This window comes from Hirundo rustica, chromosome Z (genome assembly GCF_015227805.2).
Source record: "Hirundo rustica isolate bHirRus1 chromosome Z, bHirRus1.pri.v3, whole genome shotgun sequence".
Classification (NCBI taxonomy): domain Eukaryota; kingdom Metazoa; phylum Chordata; class Aves; order Passeriformes; family Hirundinidae; genus Hirundo; species Hirundo rustica.
In genome coordinates, this window is record NC_053488.1 from 72,476,850 (window position 1) to 72,494,419 (window position 17,570).

The 17,570-nt window shown below is 40.9% G+C and overlaps 1 protein-coding gene across 1 annotated transcript in view; it reads left to right on the plus strand.

Moving 5' to 3' along the window:
- The window catches only part of LOC120765343 (neuronal acetylcholine receptor subunit alpha-7-like), a 60,237-nt gene extending 57,589 nt beyond the window's left edge, over window positions 1-2,648 (plus strand). Inside the window, exon 10 of the mRNA XM_040090080.2 lies at window positions 1,591-2,648. Coding sequence (XP_039946014.1) covers window positions 1,591-2,112 — 522 coding nt within the window. The 3' untranslated portion in view covers window positions 2,113-2,648. The remainder of the gene's footprint in view (window positions 1-1,590) is intronic.
- Window positions 2,649-17,570: the final 14,922 nt, after the last annotated feature.

A 17,570-nucleotide genomic window follows, 5' to 3' on the forward strand; every position in this document is an offset into this window, starting at 1 on the left:
TCAACATTCTTCTCATACTGAATCTAAAACAACACACTGTACCAGCTACTAGGAAAAAAATTAACTCTATTCCAGCCAAAATGATAACAATGATGAAGAACAAAAAATTCACTAGTGGGAGGGAAGCAAAGTAGCTCAAAGAAAATGGTTCAGGGCTGAGACCTAGAAGAACTCACATTGCAGAATTAAAAAAATGATGTAACTTTCTTTTACTGGTCATTGGTTTTGGCTATTATTGTTATTATTATTATTCCTATCTGTGGTTATTAATGCTTCCTCCTTTCTGAAATAATGCTTGTCATTACAGCAGGAACTCAAAGTGCTAGCTGTAATTTCCCCATTCCTGTATCTGTACTGTGCAAACACAGGAGTCAACTTTTCCTGCATCTAAAACAGCTTTGAAAGCAAAGTGTAGTCCCAAGTCAAACATGACCGAAGTAACAGGAGCAGGATTACACAGGGAGTCCTTGTGAGATAAGGCCCAAAGGGAAAATCAAAGGCCACATCTGTTCTCTTCTTGAGAGAATCCTGTCGGATTATTTGGCTTGCGGCCAGGATGATAATGTCATCATAGAAGCCTGTCTGCATGGAGGGTCCCTGTCAAGCATATTGTCAATGCTCATTTTGTATGCATAACACCTGGAGTATCTTAAAATTACAAGATTTTGCTGATTTAGTTTGCTGCTCTTCACATAAGACAATATTGGATCCACAGTCTTTTTTCTGCCTTTCACAGTTAACAGTGTTACCAATAGGAATTCTAACAGGCCTAGGATCCAGACTCAACATCTGAAGATCAGTTCACTGGAAAAAAATTCTGGATGCACTTTCCAGCTTTAGCTCACTTAGTGACCTTGACAAGAAACATGTGAGGCACAATCTGCCATGTGCACATTAGACCATCTTGTGATGCACAAGCACACAGGGAAATGACAGCAGTTAATAGTGGCAGTCAGATTTTGAAGCACTAAATGTAATTGTTTTACTCTTTTGCAAAAAAAAAAAAAGCCTGCTGTATTATGTGGTTGAACTCCTCAAAACTATAAAATAGCTTTCAAAAAAAACAAGAAAACCCAACCAAGGTCTTTTATTTAGATGTAAACAATAGCAGTGGGGATAGGAAATGTTCCAGAATCTGTCATAAAGGGATTTTTTCCAGCAAAACCTAAATATTGGCCCCAAAAGTATTTAGCTGTATCTCTTTCTTTACAATATGAGAAATGTTTGAAAACCATACAGCAAATTTTGAGCTGTCTGCTCAATTGCAGAGATCTGGGAGTGTTTGATAAAGATGGGTCTCCAAGGACCCTTTTGTAAAGTAAGATTTTACATCTCTTTTGTGTTATAAGCCAAGTGGGCATTAAACACCCCTATGTTCAAGACAGATCCAGAAAAAGAGGCTACCCTTAGGCAAAAAGCTAGACCCTCAAAGAAACATTTCAAAAGCACATAGCTGGAGAACACAGGAATCCATCCTCTTAGTATTTCTAAGAGGCTGTGTAAACTAACTGTAATAGTCACAAAATGTTTCAAAAACTTTTAAAATGTTGAAAAGTCTCCTGTATTTCTTCCACCATAACTCTCTTTCAGGTCCGTGTCATCCTGCTGAATTGGTGTGCTTGGTTTTTACGAATGAAAAAGCCTGGGGAAAAAATAAAGCCCCTCTCTTGCAAATGCAGCTATTCCAAGCACCAGCTGAGTGTAAACAGCTTGGAGGTGAACGTCCTTCCTGGGCACCAGTCCAACAATGGCAACACCATCTACAGCTACCATGCCGTGGAGAGTCCGTGCTGCCCACAGAAGAACGACCTGGTCAGCAAGGGCGGAAAGATGACTTGCCCCTTAGCAGAAGACATTGAGCTTGTGCAAAAGCAGGCTTTAATGGATAGTCTTCCAGTGATTGTGAAGATCTTGGAGGAAGTCCAGTTCATAGCAATGCGGTTCCGGAAGCAAGATGAGGGTGAAGAAATTTGCAGTGAGTGGAAGTTTGCAGCTGCTGTCATAGACAGATTATGTCTGGTTGCATTTACCCTTTTTGCCATCATTTGCACATTTACAATACTCATGTCTGCTCCAAATTTTATAGAAGCTGTTTCAAAGGATTTTGCATAACATTTTCAAAGATGAGCATGATAATCAAAAAGTGAATATTGCCAGTAATTTTGCTAGATAATTTAACTCAAATAGAAAAGTGTACTTACATGTGCTAACAGACACAGAAGGGGATTAAAATAATTTCAGGACATAATTATTCCTGATGTTAGTGATTGTAGTTACTGCATAGTTAATATATTGAACTCTATTACTTATTTCATAAACTAGTGCCACATGTAACTATGTCATGACCTGTGATAAGCGATAGACAAGAATTCAATACATTACAATATTACAATATATTTATTACAAGTTGACACTAGTATCAATGTGTTACTTTGAATATGTGAACTATTGGATATCGTTAATTTAAATTATCATTGAAGACTATAAGTTTTGCATAATTTTCTTGTTTTCAGTATGCCTGTGTTTTATAATTATTGCTTGGTGTGGCTGTGACATGCACTTCTCAGATTTGAAAGACATATCTCCACAGTCTCATGATGCTGTATATTGTATTTATGAAAATAAACTGTCTTTATATTAGCTCAAGCTAGCATAATGACTGGAATGTTTTATTGGTAAATTTGATAAGAATGTATCTTTCCCAGAATTTTGTTTTGTTTTGTTTGTTGTGTTGTTTTGTTTTGTTTTGTTTAAATTAGGAAATATTGGTTGTGACATTGGAAAGAAACTTCTTTCTCCTTGCTGACGATCATATATATATTTTACAATTCTTGGTTAGCTGTTTCTGTCACCTTGAAAATCTACTTTATTTAAAGTATCACTGTCCTTTTTTGGAACACAGTTGCTAGCTGAATACTAAGTAACTGTGCAATTAGGGCAGAATCTTGTGTCTCCATAATATCTAGGAAATGTTCCACAGATCTAATTTGGCTCAGATTTCCTATCTGGTGTACACCACCAAAGTAGTATTTTTTTGAAAATTCTATTAGTACAGTCTTCTTTTGTGGGGTCACTAGGCTTTGTTAAAAGAAGTATATAAAAGACTACTTTTATTTTTCTAAACTTTAATTTATCAATGTTTATTATCCATTTTCTGTCCCTAAATATTCTCTAATGTAATGTCTATATATTAATAAAACATAATTGAATGACGTTAATTCCTGGAATATAAAGGGGAAAAAAACCCACTATTCTCAATAGCAGATTTTTTCCACCTAGTACTGTGGGTGGGAATGACACCTCTGTTGCAGGATTTTATTTTCCCTACTGATCACAACAGAGCTACAAAAGAACATGGTCTCATGTAGACACCTTTCCTCTTCGGAGTGACACAACAGTTCTCTGAATGTTCACTAGAAGAAAATAACAATTCTTCTCTAGCTGACTTTCAACTTCCTGCTCTTCCAGGGTTAGTAAAACAATTAACATTTCTCCTATCTGCATGACAGGATGCTTGCCACCATCACCATTGGAAAGAAAGAAAATTATCATGATTTTACTCAACAGAAAGTACTTCCTTCTAAAATGGATTGTGAAGCTGATAGTTCTACAGATTGAAGCAATATGCTACTATTTCTTTAAGGGAAAATGTCCCTCAGCTTTCCCACTACGGCCTTTATTAGGTGGTGATAACTGGCTTTAAACAGAGACTTCACTGTTTTGAATGTTTAACCTCTGCAACACTACTATTAGATCATCACAACCACAGATTTATCGTACTTCTTGTAGTTATGTTCAACAAAGCACCTAAGGAGGTCAACCTAAGAAGGTCCTGACTACAGTGACCTGTTTTATATTTCACATGGCTTTCCTGGTTACTTCAGCTCCAGGTGCAGCTCCAGGTGGTAAGAAGGGCTAATGGTAAAATCCCTGGCTGAAAATCCTATCCGTACTTCGGAGAGATCTCTTCTTCAAAGGAGCACTAGTACTCTAGGTAACTTTTTCCCAGCCTGCAGGAGAAAACTCCCAATAACCAGCTATTTCTCAAAGTTGTCTTTGCTGTGGTACAGAATGTGATTCAGGAGGATTTTTCCTAATAGAAAAACCTCAATGAAGAACAGAATTATTTTGGGGTTTGGGTTAGTTATACCAGGCTCTTCTCTTGGACAGAAGCTGAAATACTAATTTCATTTACCAGTTAGTTAAAAGTCTAAATATCCAACTATTTCTGCAACTTGTGATGAAGGATGTGAATTAAACTTTGGAGCACTTGTTCAAGAACCTCTAATATTTTTGCCTGAAAAGCATTTTTGAAAGTAATTTTCTGTGACAGGATAAAAGAAGTAAAAGCTAATGTTAAAGCACATAGTCACAATATCTTAGCTTCCTAATGCAAAGCAATGTTCCCTTACATGAAATGAGTTGTAGTATAAGGGTATTTTTAACTGGATGCATAGACCTTAGGATCAGAAGGAGGATGGAAACTATCTGAAAATAACAGTGAAAAGATAGTTTAAATAACCTTTTTTTCCTATTTAAAAGCTGGTGCAAATAAAAAACTTCCATTTATAGGTCATGACTTTATACTGTTACATCGCCAAGGCTGGATTGTCTCTTATAGGAATTCCCTAAAACTCAAATTGTACCAGTGATATGCAATTTACAACTCTTTACACTGGACTGAAATTACTTGCTGGTTATTTTTTCAAATCGCATATTTTTCAGATCCTTTTGCTATCTACTTATCACTTGGTCTTCTGAAAGGTAATAATATTTTTACGTGAAGTTTGTAGAACAAATGGTGTAAAATGGCACAGAAAAATGGTTACTGTAGATAGAGAACACTGCAGAATAAAGTATGAGTCAATCTAAGATTTTCCTGAGAATTACAGTATCCTTGGAAAGATCAATACATACTGATTGACAGCTCATCATGGCAACACCAGTTAGTGTAGTGGTGTATTTAATTCCAAGAGAAGGAAAAAATCTCAAATTGATTGCAAATGTTAAATGGCAACAAGAATCTAACCCATAATATCCTTTCCAAAATCCAGGCACTTACAGAAATGTTACACAAGGAGTGGTTATTGTCCTCTGCTAACACAGAACATGATACTAACGGTCCTTGTGCACTTTATCTTGCTGAAGAGGACCTTATTTCCCAGAAGGCACAGTAAGTTTCTGCTATGAAGCTATTCAGCATAACAAGATGAGAATCTGCCCTGGTTCACTCATCAAGAATAAAGAACTATTCAATATAATCAAACATAATCTTTACTTTGATAACTTATGTTATCTTAACATATCTGGATATATACATGAAACTCTGTAGTTTTTTGGTTTTGGTCGAACATTTTTTTCTTACAAGCTTTCTAATTTATCTGCCACCCTGAGAAATATTTATAACTGCCAACAGTGAATAGCAAGTATTTCTATATTATAGTAATACTGCATAGTTCTTTCTCTCAGTCTCTCATCAGTCCCAGCCCCTCTGGCGCTGCTGGAAAATGCTGAGCTCCAGGCCCCCGTGGGCCACAGGTGCAGCCCCCAGTGATCCCCTGGGTTTTCAGTCCAGAGCAGATTTAAACAGTCCCAAGAAAAAGGAGGGAAAAAAAAAAAAAAAAAGTCCAGGAAACTTCTTGAAACTAAATGAAAGAAAGGAAAAGAAAAGAAAAGAAAAGAAAAGAAAAGAAAAGAAAAGAAAAGAAAAGAAAAGAAAAGAAAAGAAAAGAAAAGAAAAGAAAAGAAAAGAAAAGAAAAGAAAAGAAAAGAAAAGAAAAGAAAAGAAACGAAAAGAAAAAAAAAGAAAAAAAAAGAAAAAAAAAGAAAAAAAAAGAAAAAAAAAAAATCTCTGTCCTGCAGTCTCTCCAAGCCTCCGCCGAACACCCCGTCCAGAGAAGAATCTGTAGGAGTCAAGCAGTTTTCTCAAAACAAACTCCGCGCTTCTCCTCGCTCTTAGAACCAGTCTTAAAGGCACAGGACTCAATATACAGCACAAACACAAGAGACGATTGTGGATACAAGCATCATAAAGTTATCCTAGGACATTCCACCCCTTATCCCCATACCATCAATTTACTGAAACTGATATATATACTCTAGCTCTACAGACACATACATCTATATAAAAACAATATGCAATATACAGCTACATACAGTGGCAGTACCATTCAGCACACAGCGATAATTATACACGGTTCTCACCTGACAATCAGATCTCCCTGGAGTACACATCGTGTGGTTCCATCTTTCTGCATTACCCACCATGTGCAGCCTGGTCCCTGAGCAAAGACAATCCCATGGATGGGTTTGTTTGTGCTTGAAGCAGAATTGATCCAAACTGTCTTCCCTAACAAACCTCTTACATGTACTGCTGGGACTTTCTCTCCATCTACTGTATGTAGGGGCTCAGATTGGGCAGGGCCTGGTCTGTTGGTGGAACCTTGGCTGTTAACTAACCAGGTGGCTTTTGCTAGATGCTGCTCCTAATTTTTGAATGATTCCCCACCCAGTGCTTTCAGGGTGGTTTTTAGCAGTCCATTGTATCTTTCCACTTTCCCTGAAGCTGGTGCATGATAGGGGATATGGTACACCCACTCAATGCCATGTTCCCTAGCCCAGTTGTTGATGAGGCTGTTCTTGAAATGAGTTCCATTGTCTGACTCAATCCTCTCAGGGGTACCATGCCTCCAAAGAACTTGTTTTTCAAGGCCCAGGATGGTGTTACGGGCAGTAGCGTGAGGCACAGGGTAAGTCTCCAGCCATCCAGTGGTGGCTTCCACCATGGTCATCACATAGCGCTTGCCTTGGCGGGTTTGGGGAAGGGTGATGTAGTCAATCTGCCAGGCTTCTCTATACTTATACTTGGACCATCGCCCGCCATACCATAGCAGCTTCACTCGTTTGGCCTGTTTGATGGCAGCACATGTCTCACAGTCATGGATAACCTGAGAAATACTGTCCATGGTTAGATCCACCCCTCGGTCTCGGGCCCACTTATAGGTGGCATCTCTACCCTGGTGACCTGAGGCATCATGGGCCCATCGAGCTAGGAACAACTCTCCCTTGTGTTGCCAATCTAAGTCTATCTTTGACACCTCTATCTTTGCAGCTTGATCTACCTGCTCGTTGTTTTGGTGCTCCTCATTAGCCCAACTCTACATGACAGACTTTCACAGGTTGCTTCTCTACCCGAGTGGCAATGTCCTTCCACTCATCTGCAGCCCAGATTGGCTTTCCCCTACGCTGCCAATTGGCCTTTTTCCACTTTTCCAGCCATTCCCACAGAGCATTGGCTACTATCCACAAATTGGTGTAGAGGTAGAGCTTTGGCCACTTCTCTCTTTCAGCAATGTCCAGGGCCAGTTGAACAGCTTTGAGCTCAGCAAGTTGGCTTGACCCACCTTCTCTTTCAGTGGCTTGTGCAACCTGTTGTGTGGGGCTCCATACAACTGTTTTCCACTTTCATTTCATCCCAATAATACGACAGGAACCGTCAGCGAAAAGAGCGTAACGTGTTTCTTTTGCTGACTGTTGGTTTTACAGTGGAGATTTTTCAGCACGTGTCACTTCTTCTTTTTCCTCTTTATCCATGAGACTAAAGTTTTCACCTTCTGGCCAGTTTGTAATTATTTCCAAAATCTCAGGGCAATTCAGGTTTCCAATATGGGCGCGCTGAGTGATGAGGGCAAACCATTTGCTCCATGTGGCACTGGTGGCGTGGTCTGTAGAGGGAACTTCTGCTTTGAACATCCACCCCAGCACCGGTAGTCGGGGTGCCAGGAGTTGTGTTTCAATGCCAATTACTTCTGAGGCAGCTTGTATTCCTTCATAGGCGGCTAAGATTTCCTTCTCTGTTGGAATGTAGTTGGCTTTAGACCCTTGGTAGCTTCGACTCCAGAATCCCAGTGGTCGGTCCCGAGTCTCCCCAGGCACTTTTTGCCAAAGGCTCCAGGACAGACCATGGTTCTCGGCTGCTGAGTAGAGCACATTCTTCACATCTGGTCCCGTCCTCACTGGGCCAAGGGCTACTGCATGAGCGATCTCCTGCTTGATCTGGGCAAAGGCTTGTTGCTGTTCAGGGCCCCAGTGGAAATCATTCTTCTTGTGGGTAACCAAGTAGAGAGGGCTCACGGTCTGATCGTACTCAGGGATGTGCATTCTCCAGAAACCTATGGTGCCTAGGAAAGCTTGTGTTTCCTTTTTGTTGGTTCGTGGAGACATTGCTGTGATCTTGTTGATGACTTTGGTGGGAATCTGCCGTCGTCCATCTTGCCACTTTACTCCTAGGAACTGGATCTCTCGAGCAGGCCCCTTAACTTTGCTCTTCTTGATAGCAAATCCAGCCTTCAGGAGAATGTGGATGATCTTCTCTCCTTACTCAGACACTTCCATTGCCGTGCTCCCCCACACAATGATGTCATCGATATACTGTAGGTGCTCCGGAGCCTCACCCTTTTCCAGTGCAGCCTGGATCAGTCCATGGCAGATGGTGGGGCTGTGTTTCCACCCCTGGGGCAATCAGTTCCAGGGGTACTGCACTCCTCTCTATGTGAAAGCAAACTGAGGCCTGCATTCTGCAGCCAGAGGAATGGAGAAAAATGCATTAGCAATGTCAATTGTGGCGTACCACTTTGCTGTCTTGGACTCCAGCTCGTACTGGAGTTCCAGCATGTCCGGCACAGCAGCGCTCAATGGTGGAGTCACTTCGTTCAAGGCACGATAGTCCACAGTCAATCTCCATTCTCCGTCAGACTTGTGCACAGGCCAGATGGGGCTGTTGAAGGGTGAGTGAGTTTTGCTGACCACCCCTTGGGTCTCCAGCTCACGGATTATCTTGTGGATGGCCATCACAGCATCTCGAGTTGTTCTGTACTGTTGGCAATGCACTGTTGAAGTGGCAATTGGCACTCGTTGCTCTTCCACTTTCAGAAGACCTACAGCAAATGGGTTCTCTGATAATCCAGATAAGGTATTCAACTGCTTAACACCCCCTGTCTCTACAGCTGTTATTCCGAATGCTCGCCTGAATCCCTTTGGGTCTTTGAAATACCCATTTTGGAGGAAGTCTATGCACAAAATGCATGGAGCTTCTGAGCCAGTCACAATAGCGTGTCTCTTCCACTCATTTCCAGTCAGGCTCACATCAGCTTCTACCAAAATAAAATCTTGTGAACCTCCTGTCACACCAGCAATGGAAACAGATTTTTACCCCACATGTCTTGATGGGAGTAATGTGCACTGTGCACCAGTGTCAACCAAGGCCTCATATTTTTGTGGTTCTGATGTGCCAGGCCAACGAATCCACACAGTCCAAAAAACATGGTTTTCCCTGGCCTCTACCTGGCTAGAGGCAGGGCCCCTCTAAGCTTGATTATCCTTATTTCTCTGGATAACCAGAGCTGCTTCCTTCTTGGTAGAACTTCCTCTCATAGTCTTGCCATCCAACAATTCATGCAGCCGTTGTGCCATAGCATCAGTAGATTTTCCATCCCATCTTTTCATGTTTTCTCCACATTCACGCAGGAGGACCCACAGCTTAGCCCGTGGGATGACTTTTCCCTCTCTATCTGGGGAACGTTTGTGTGTGGTGCCAGAACCTCTAACCTGACTGCAGGGATTTGGAGACTGTCCTCTTTTATCTCCTCCCTGCGTTTTTTGTGATTCTCCTCTGTCTTGTCTGCTAATCCCCACACCTGTGTTTCCAGAGCTGCGATTCTTGCATGTGTTGGACCATATACAGCATCTGCATATGCTCAGAGCTTCTTTGCCATATCAAGCACAGTCTCCTCTGTGTCATCCCACTTCCTTATTGCTAAAGCAGAAGATTATTCTTGTGGCCCAAGTTGTACAAGTTTTCACCACATCACAGGTGTACATGGTACCAAGTTGGGGTTCCTAGTGTTTAGGTCATCTGAGAAGACAACCTCCGCCACTGCCATTTCTCTCAAGCCCTGAATCCCTTGTTCAATGGTTTTCCACTGGGTTTGCTGCATATAGAGATCGTCTGCACACAGATATCTTTGTGTCACACCTCCCAGGACCCGATCCCAGAGACTGTAAGAGTGAGCCTCCCTCACCGTCTCTTGGTCGATAACCAGATCACGTGACAGAGATCCTAAATGCCTAGCTTCAGTGCCATCCACCATTGCAGCCTCGCCTGCAGCATCCCAAAGATGGACTAACTAACTAATTATAGATTCATCAGGTCATCGAGTGTAATCCTTTCTTGGACCACGAAGGTCCTTCAGGGAAAAGGACTCAATAGTATCCCCTGATCTTGTAACAATTGGTTGGACTCCTGATCTTGTGCCAGTTGATTTGGCTTCTGATTTTGTACCAGTTGTTTCGGCTTCTGACTGTGTATCATCAGTTGCTTCAGCTTCTGATTGTGTGTCAGGTGGTTCGGCTCCTGACTGGGTGTCAGGAGGCATTGAGGATCCTTCACCTGAATCATCGTCTACTGGTTGATCGGTTTTGTGCCTGTGCCTCTTTCCCTTCTTTACTGCAGCAGCTGCCGGTGTCTTAGCCTCACTGTCTGGTTTAGCTGCAACCTGAGTAACTGTGGGGTTGGCTGCAGCCTGAGTGACTGATTTATCTCCCTGCTCCCCTGCCTCTATCTGCTGCCCTACAGTGTTTAGCAGTGTGTGACTCATTCTAGAAAGGCAAACTATATAGAGGAAGGTCACCAGGTGAAATACCAGGGAGGTGGGGTCTTTAACATTCAGGATACCCTGAACATTCTCCAAAAGTGATGTAATTGACTCAAAAGAGAAGAAGGAAAGGAGAGGTTGAAGAGTTTCAGCCCCTACTCCTCCTCTAACAAACTGGGTGCAATTATTGATAAATCCCCAAAATGTGCTGCTGGAACTAGGACGCAGGGTAGGATGAAAAAACCATAAACTGAACATACCCAGAACAAACTCCAGTACCTTCATAAGTTTCCTGTAAACCATAATCACCAAGCCCAGCAAAATAGCCATTCTAATTTGTGCATTCCTAGTGTAAAAGCTGTATATTAGGGACATTATTGGAGCTATTTCTGGGTAAGAAAACAAACCTGGGGATCAGAAAGGTATTAAAACCTCATAAAAGCCTAGGGAACTGAAACACAGAAAAGACTACATTCTAAGAGACATTAGGAATTCAAGAAGCAACATGGCTACTGACTGTTTAATCCCCACAAAACAAAAAAATGCTGTTAATAATCAATACAAGTTTTTTCTATTTTACTTAACTATTTTACTTAACTATTTTACTTAACAAACACAGTGCATACAAGTATAAAGAATGAATAATATGAAACAATAAAACCTCTTGTTCTGGAGTGAGATGGCAAATTGAGAGAGTCCTTGCCGTGGGTGTAGCTCGGCTCTCTCTCAGTGCCTCTCCTCAGTCCCAGTCCCTCCAGCGCTGCTGGAAAATGCCGAGGTCCAGGCCCCGGTGGGCCGCAGGTGCAGCCCCCAGTGATCCCCTGGGTTTTCAGTCCAGAGCAGGTTTGAACAGTTTCAAGAAAAAGGAAAAAAAGCAGTCCAGGAAACTTCTTTGCCCTAGCTAGCTGAAACTAACTGAAAGAAAAAAAGAAAAAAAAAAAAAAAAAAAAATCTCTGTCCTGCAGTCTCTCCAAGCCTCCACTGAACACCCCATCTGGAGAAGAAGAATGTGGAGGAGTCAGGCAGTATTCTCAAAACAAACTCTACACTTCTCCTTGCTCTTAGAATCAGTCTTGAAGGCACAGAACTCCATATATAGCACAAACAGAACAGATGACTGGGGATACAAGCATCATAAAGTTACCCTAGGACACATACAAGACTCCAAGTTTCAATATAAGTAAGAAGGTATGTGCTCAGAATGCTGCCTCCTTTTCTTGTTGAATGAACTAGAGAATATGAAGGGCTCTGCACTGGTGAGAGTAGTAGTGCATGTTGGGTTTGTGTTTGATACTGCATCTGTTAAAACAAAACTCCATCACAACTTCTTTCTCACACCATTTCAGATGGTATCCAGATCTCTAGCTCTGAATCCTTTTCCAGTCTGTTGAATCATACAAATAATTTACACCATTTTTTCTCCTTTCCCAGTATGGGAGCAAGAGTGACTGTCTAAGTGCTTTCAAAAGGTGCTTAATCTTAACTTCCAATAACAGAGAATCCAGGTTTCCCAATAAATTATTGGCATATTTATTACTCCTTATTAATATCTAGCATATAAATGAGTCTAGAGTCTCAAACACTTGAAAAACCTACCTTTCATGTGACAAAGCAAAATGTCAGGATTGTTAGTTGATTAAGTATGAGGAAAAAAACCCTTTATGGTGATAATCATGATCATAATTAGCAATCAAAGTCCTAATCATGGTACAGTGTTTTTAATATTGGGAATACCTTGATCATGTCACAGGCACAATTTTGGAAAAGGAAGTTTACTCATTTTTCAACACATAGAGAATTTATTTTGTGAACAGAAGCCTTGGAGTTTTTACACAGGCTGTCAGCACACTGCCCCTGTAGATTTTCTTTAATGGAAGAAAGAGATTAAGACCTTCCAAGGTAAAATATGGCTTTGACACAGACCAGATAGACTTGTCTCACTGATGGAAAAAATGTGTTGAACTAAAACAAAACAAACAAACAAAAAAGGCAAATACAATTAGAATGAAAGGAAAAAAGAACTGAATGCTTGTGAAAACCCCATGCATTCATTCTGATGGCAAGATCTAAAAAGAGGCATTATTGAAAAAAAAAGAGAAAATACAACTGTTTGATTTTCAGAACACGGGCTTAGCTCATATAGACATTACATCTTCTTGGATTTTTGAATCCATTTATGAGAGAAAACAGGATCTAAATTCCATACCAAGGATAGGAATATGGTACTGTGCCTTTAGTAGTCTCTATTTCCTTATATAGAAAATTATTTTTGTTGAAATAATTTGCAGAGTTGTACAACATACACAACATCCAGAAATGGGAAGTATACATGACATAGTACAGTGAGTTCTAATCAAAATAAATTTAAAGATCATATCTGTGACACACATGGCTTTCAGGCACATGACATATTCCAAAATTTTCAAGCCACATTCCTTATTAATATTCAATAATAGAGCATAAAAAATGGGAAGGCATCCTCAGAAATCTTACTAACTTTTTAACTGTCTGCATCCCTCAAGGTTACAGCTATACATTCAGCTATTTTTGTCAACAAATTGCACTGGCTTTTTTTTCCACAGAATTTTCATGTCAAAAAAAAAGGAATAGAAAGAACTTTTTCATTGAGGGAAAAAAAAAAAAAAAAAAAAAAAAAAAAAAAAAAAAAAAAAAAAAAAAAAAAAAAAAAAAAAAAAAAAAAAAGAAGACGTTTCCTTATAATGTTTTGTGAAATTGTGGGGAGAAAAAAATGGGCTTGATGGTGTTTCAGGTAGAGATTTCTGAAATCTCTGAAGTACAGCATTATAGTAGGGCAGATCATGGTAGAAAAAAGAGGAAGGGTTTAAAACTACAAGAGGAGAGTAAAATTAGATATTGGAAAGAAATTATTTGCTGTGAGGATGGTGAGACACTGGAACAGTTTTCCCAGAGAAGTTGTGGATGTCCTATCCCTGAAAGTGGAGGGGGTTGGAACTAGATGATCCAACCCAAACCATTTTATGATCCTATGATTCTATGGTTCAATGATCCTATGTCAGTACATACTGATGTAACCATTCACTCAGCATCCTAGCAAACATTTAGATTTCATCTTTTGTGCATTCATATATTCACTTTCCAGCTCAAACAAATGAGGATTCTGAACATAAAAATATAATTTCAAAGAAATCCTTATCTGTCATTGGCAGGTACCTGCTCTGGTTATGGAGTATTGAAGATTACACTTCACTTGCAGATCAGCTTCAGAGTTCCTCTGCAGTTCCAAATATATCTCTGGGACCAACAGATTCGTTTGTGTAGATGAGGAATCTCCTGTGGCTGTGTGTTGTGTTTTAACCCCAGCCTGCAACCAAGCACCACACACAGCCCTTCTCCCTCAATGCCCCACCAGTGGGATGCACTGGGGAGACAGCTGGACGGGTAAAAGCTGGAAAACTCACAGGTGCAGAACAATTCAGTTGCACAGGGAAAGCAGAAGTCACACAAACAAGCAAAAACCCCCAAAGAACTCATTCACCATTTCCCACAGGCAGGCAGGCAGGTGTTTTGCACTTCCACAACAGCACGACCCCCTCACAGTGCCTCACAGTGACTTGGGAAGACCAACGCCATCACTGCAAACGTCCCCTCCTTCCTCCTCCTCCTTCTTGCATGCAGCTTGGAATACTGAGCAGGATGGCACAGGCTCTGGAATATGCCTTTGGTCAGCTTGAGTCTCGCCCCAGCCTCCCAGGTAGTCCAAACTTCTTTACCAGCTTGGCAGTGGGATAAAGCAGAAAAGGTGTTGGCTCTGTGTCAGCCCTGCTCAGCAATAACAAAAGCATCTCTATGTTATCAACCCTGTGTTCAGCACGAATCCAAAACTCAACACCATACCTGACATACCTGACACTGTGGAAAAAACTAATCCTACCCCATCCAAAACCAGTACATAGTGCCATCAGTATCCCAAGGACTTGTAGTCATAAACATCCCATGAACCAATAGAATATCCTTGGGACACAGACACTGAAAAGAACATCAAAAAGTGAAAACAATCATTAAAATGTCACAGACAAGAAAAACCAACCAGAAGCCCAGAATCCACTCAGCATAAAATATTGAAGTTCATGAAGGAAGGGATAAGGTCAAAGCCACAGAGAAGTCTAAAAATAGATGTACCAATATTATCCTGAATTTCATTTTAGTTAGAAACAATTCTGATGAAAAACTTTCATTAGTTTTTATGATCTTTTGAGAAGGCATATGATTATTAGTTAATTCATTTTTATTTGGGTAGCATTGTCAGTTTGATTGTATAAAGAAAAATTACTCCTAAGGAAAAGCCAAGATTTTTCATTTTATAATCAAACAGAAAAGTGATGCATAATTAACCTTTACATCTCCATTGAGTCTGTCAGGCCATGAGGACCATCCAAAATTACAGGTGATGGCTCCCTTTTTCTTTTTATCTAGGGGTAATGAAAAGAAGACATCCTGAAATATGAATAACCAGCATCCACGTTCCGGAACTCTGTAGCAAACAAATGTATTTCCATTTAGGGCATTGTTTTTTGGTTGGTTGGTTTGGGGGTTTTGTTGTTGTTGTTTTGTTGTTGTTGATGCGTTGAGGTTTTTGTCTGGCTGTTTCACTGTTTTTTATTGTTGTTTTGGTTTGGTCTTAGTTTTGGATTTTTTAGGGGTTTTTTATAACTTGTCAAAAATCCTTGTGGTTTTTCCCAAGAAAAAACAGGGAACAGAAAGACTATTGGTGACTTTTTTGCCCATGACACTACAAACTCCGAATATTTTACTAAGTAATATCCCAATTTTAACACTACATACTTAAACTATACTTGGGAGTTCATAGCTGAGTTCAGCCCATTTGAAGCACACTTCAATTATCCACAGTGTGGTGGTGACAGATTCTTCTTGTCCAGTGCGCAGCTGAGAGGACCAACAATTTCTATGACCTGATCAAGCCTTCCTAAACAGAAAATTGTTTCTACACCTTTGCAGCTAACAGTACTTGAAGAATTAATAGGCCACATATTATGTGTTGAGAAAACATGTTTATGGTTGTCATGCGTTGGCACAGTTTAGTTCTTAGTCATAGAGGAATGTGGAGTATCGCCCTGTCAGGCCCTCAGAATTGCTTTATAAAGGACAAGGATCTATCAGAAGCCAGTTTGGGATGTTGGCATCTCTTTTGACCACTGAGAGCGTCAAAAGCGACTTTGGGCAGTACCCATACAAACCCTGACTGCCTGCAGGTCAGGCCCTTTTCCTCCTGGCCGGCTGAGCAGGTGACATCGAGTCGGGCCTGCTGCTCGCCCACCGCCTCTGTGGGGGGCAAGGCTGGCTGGGGCCTGGCCGGGCTCCACCCGCTCCCGGCAGGGGAGGAGAGGTTACAGCTTAACTGCGACTACCTTTTTCAACTTCCATGGGGCATCGGGGCAGGGAGGGATCTCTGCCGGGCCCCTGATAACAGCTCTGGGCCTGGTCAGGCCGAGAGCTGCCCCGATTGTCGCCGAGGGGTGAGCAGAGCTCTCCCGCCCTCCCCTCCTCTGGTGATTTGAGATGGAGAGAAAAAGAGTGGAAGGAGGAAACCCGGGCCTATTGGGGGAAAGAGAGAGAGTGACTGCTGTCCTGCAGAGAGCACATAGCCACTGCAGGCCTGGGCAGATTTAACCCTTTCCTGGCAACATGAAGCTTCCAAGGCCTAACCCTTGCCTGAGACAGAGAAGAAAGAGACGGAGTGTACGTAGGAAAGACACCACATGAAGTCAGTGGAGCAAGAGTGAGAGAACTGATAAAGATTATTGGAAGGAAGGATTGAGGAAGTGGGCATTTTTTTAACCAGATTTCTCTGGTGTAAACTATGGAGAAATGGACTGTTCCTTGTAACATCTTAATGTTGTTTGGGAGAATGCTGGTTTTAGTCATAGTTGAGGATTAATATGATTGAGATTTAAGTGGGAACCTTAAAGCCACTCGCTCCTGGGGTAAAAGGAGGTCTCAGCCATTGAGACAAAGATGGTTTTAGAGAGAAAAGGATTTCAAGCCCTCAGCTTCGGGGGTAAAAGGAGGTCTCTATTGCTTTTGAGATAGAGAAGATTTTAGAGATAGAAGAAGAGAACCCTTGTTTTGTACTAGAGGAAGCATTCTTAAACAGTACCCAAAACACACTGAGAGGCCCATAAGTAGCCTGGGAAAAGGCTGCTAATGGGTGGAACAGCACAATCTGCAAAAACTCCAGGCAGTTACAGATTTGTGACATTAAGAGCCACAAGACTGTTTTTATCTTGTGGCAAATGTCTCTGTAAGACTTTAGAGAGACTCCTCTCCCAAAGTAATGAAAGATTATGTTTAAATGGTGAAACTGACTGAAAATCATAGGTTGTGTCTCTCTGTGTTGTTTGTAAGAAAGTTAACAGTTTGTAGGGGGAGGGAAGAGTGGTTTGAAGTTTCGTTTTGGGGTTTTTTTTGTTTTGTTTTATTTTGTTTTGTTTTGTTTTTCCAACTTTTCTTTTCCATTGTTTTTCGTGTGTGTTAATAAAACTATTTGTTTATTTTTAAGCTTGAGCCTGCTTTGCTCCTCCTGATCCTCTCCCACAAAAAGAAAGTAAACACTAAGACCACTACACTAAATTTGGCAAACATAATTTGGTGAACGTGAAACCACTATATTAATTGGTGTTTCTACCAGGTTTGTAACTAAAACCATTACAATGTTTAATGTGAACATCTCCATATATGACCTGAATATTTAAATAATGCATTTTCTCAGCACTCTGAATGCTGAGATACCTCAATTTCACATGGAAGTCAGAGTCGAAGTTTTTTGCCAGTTCAGAAAGTTTCCAATTTTATAATTCCGTGCAACCAAATGTCAAAATCCCATTGCAAAATTATGCGATTCTTACATAGCAAAGGCAT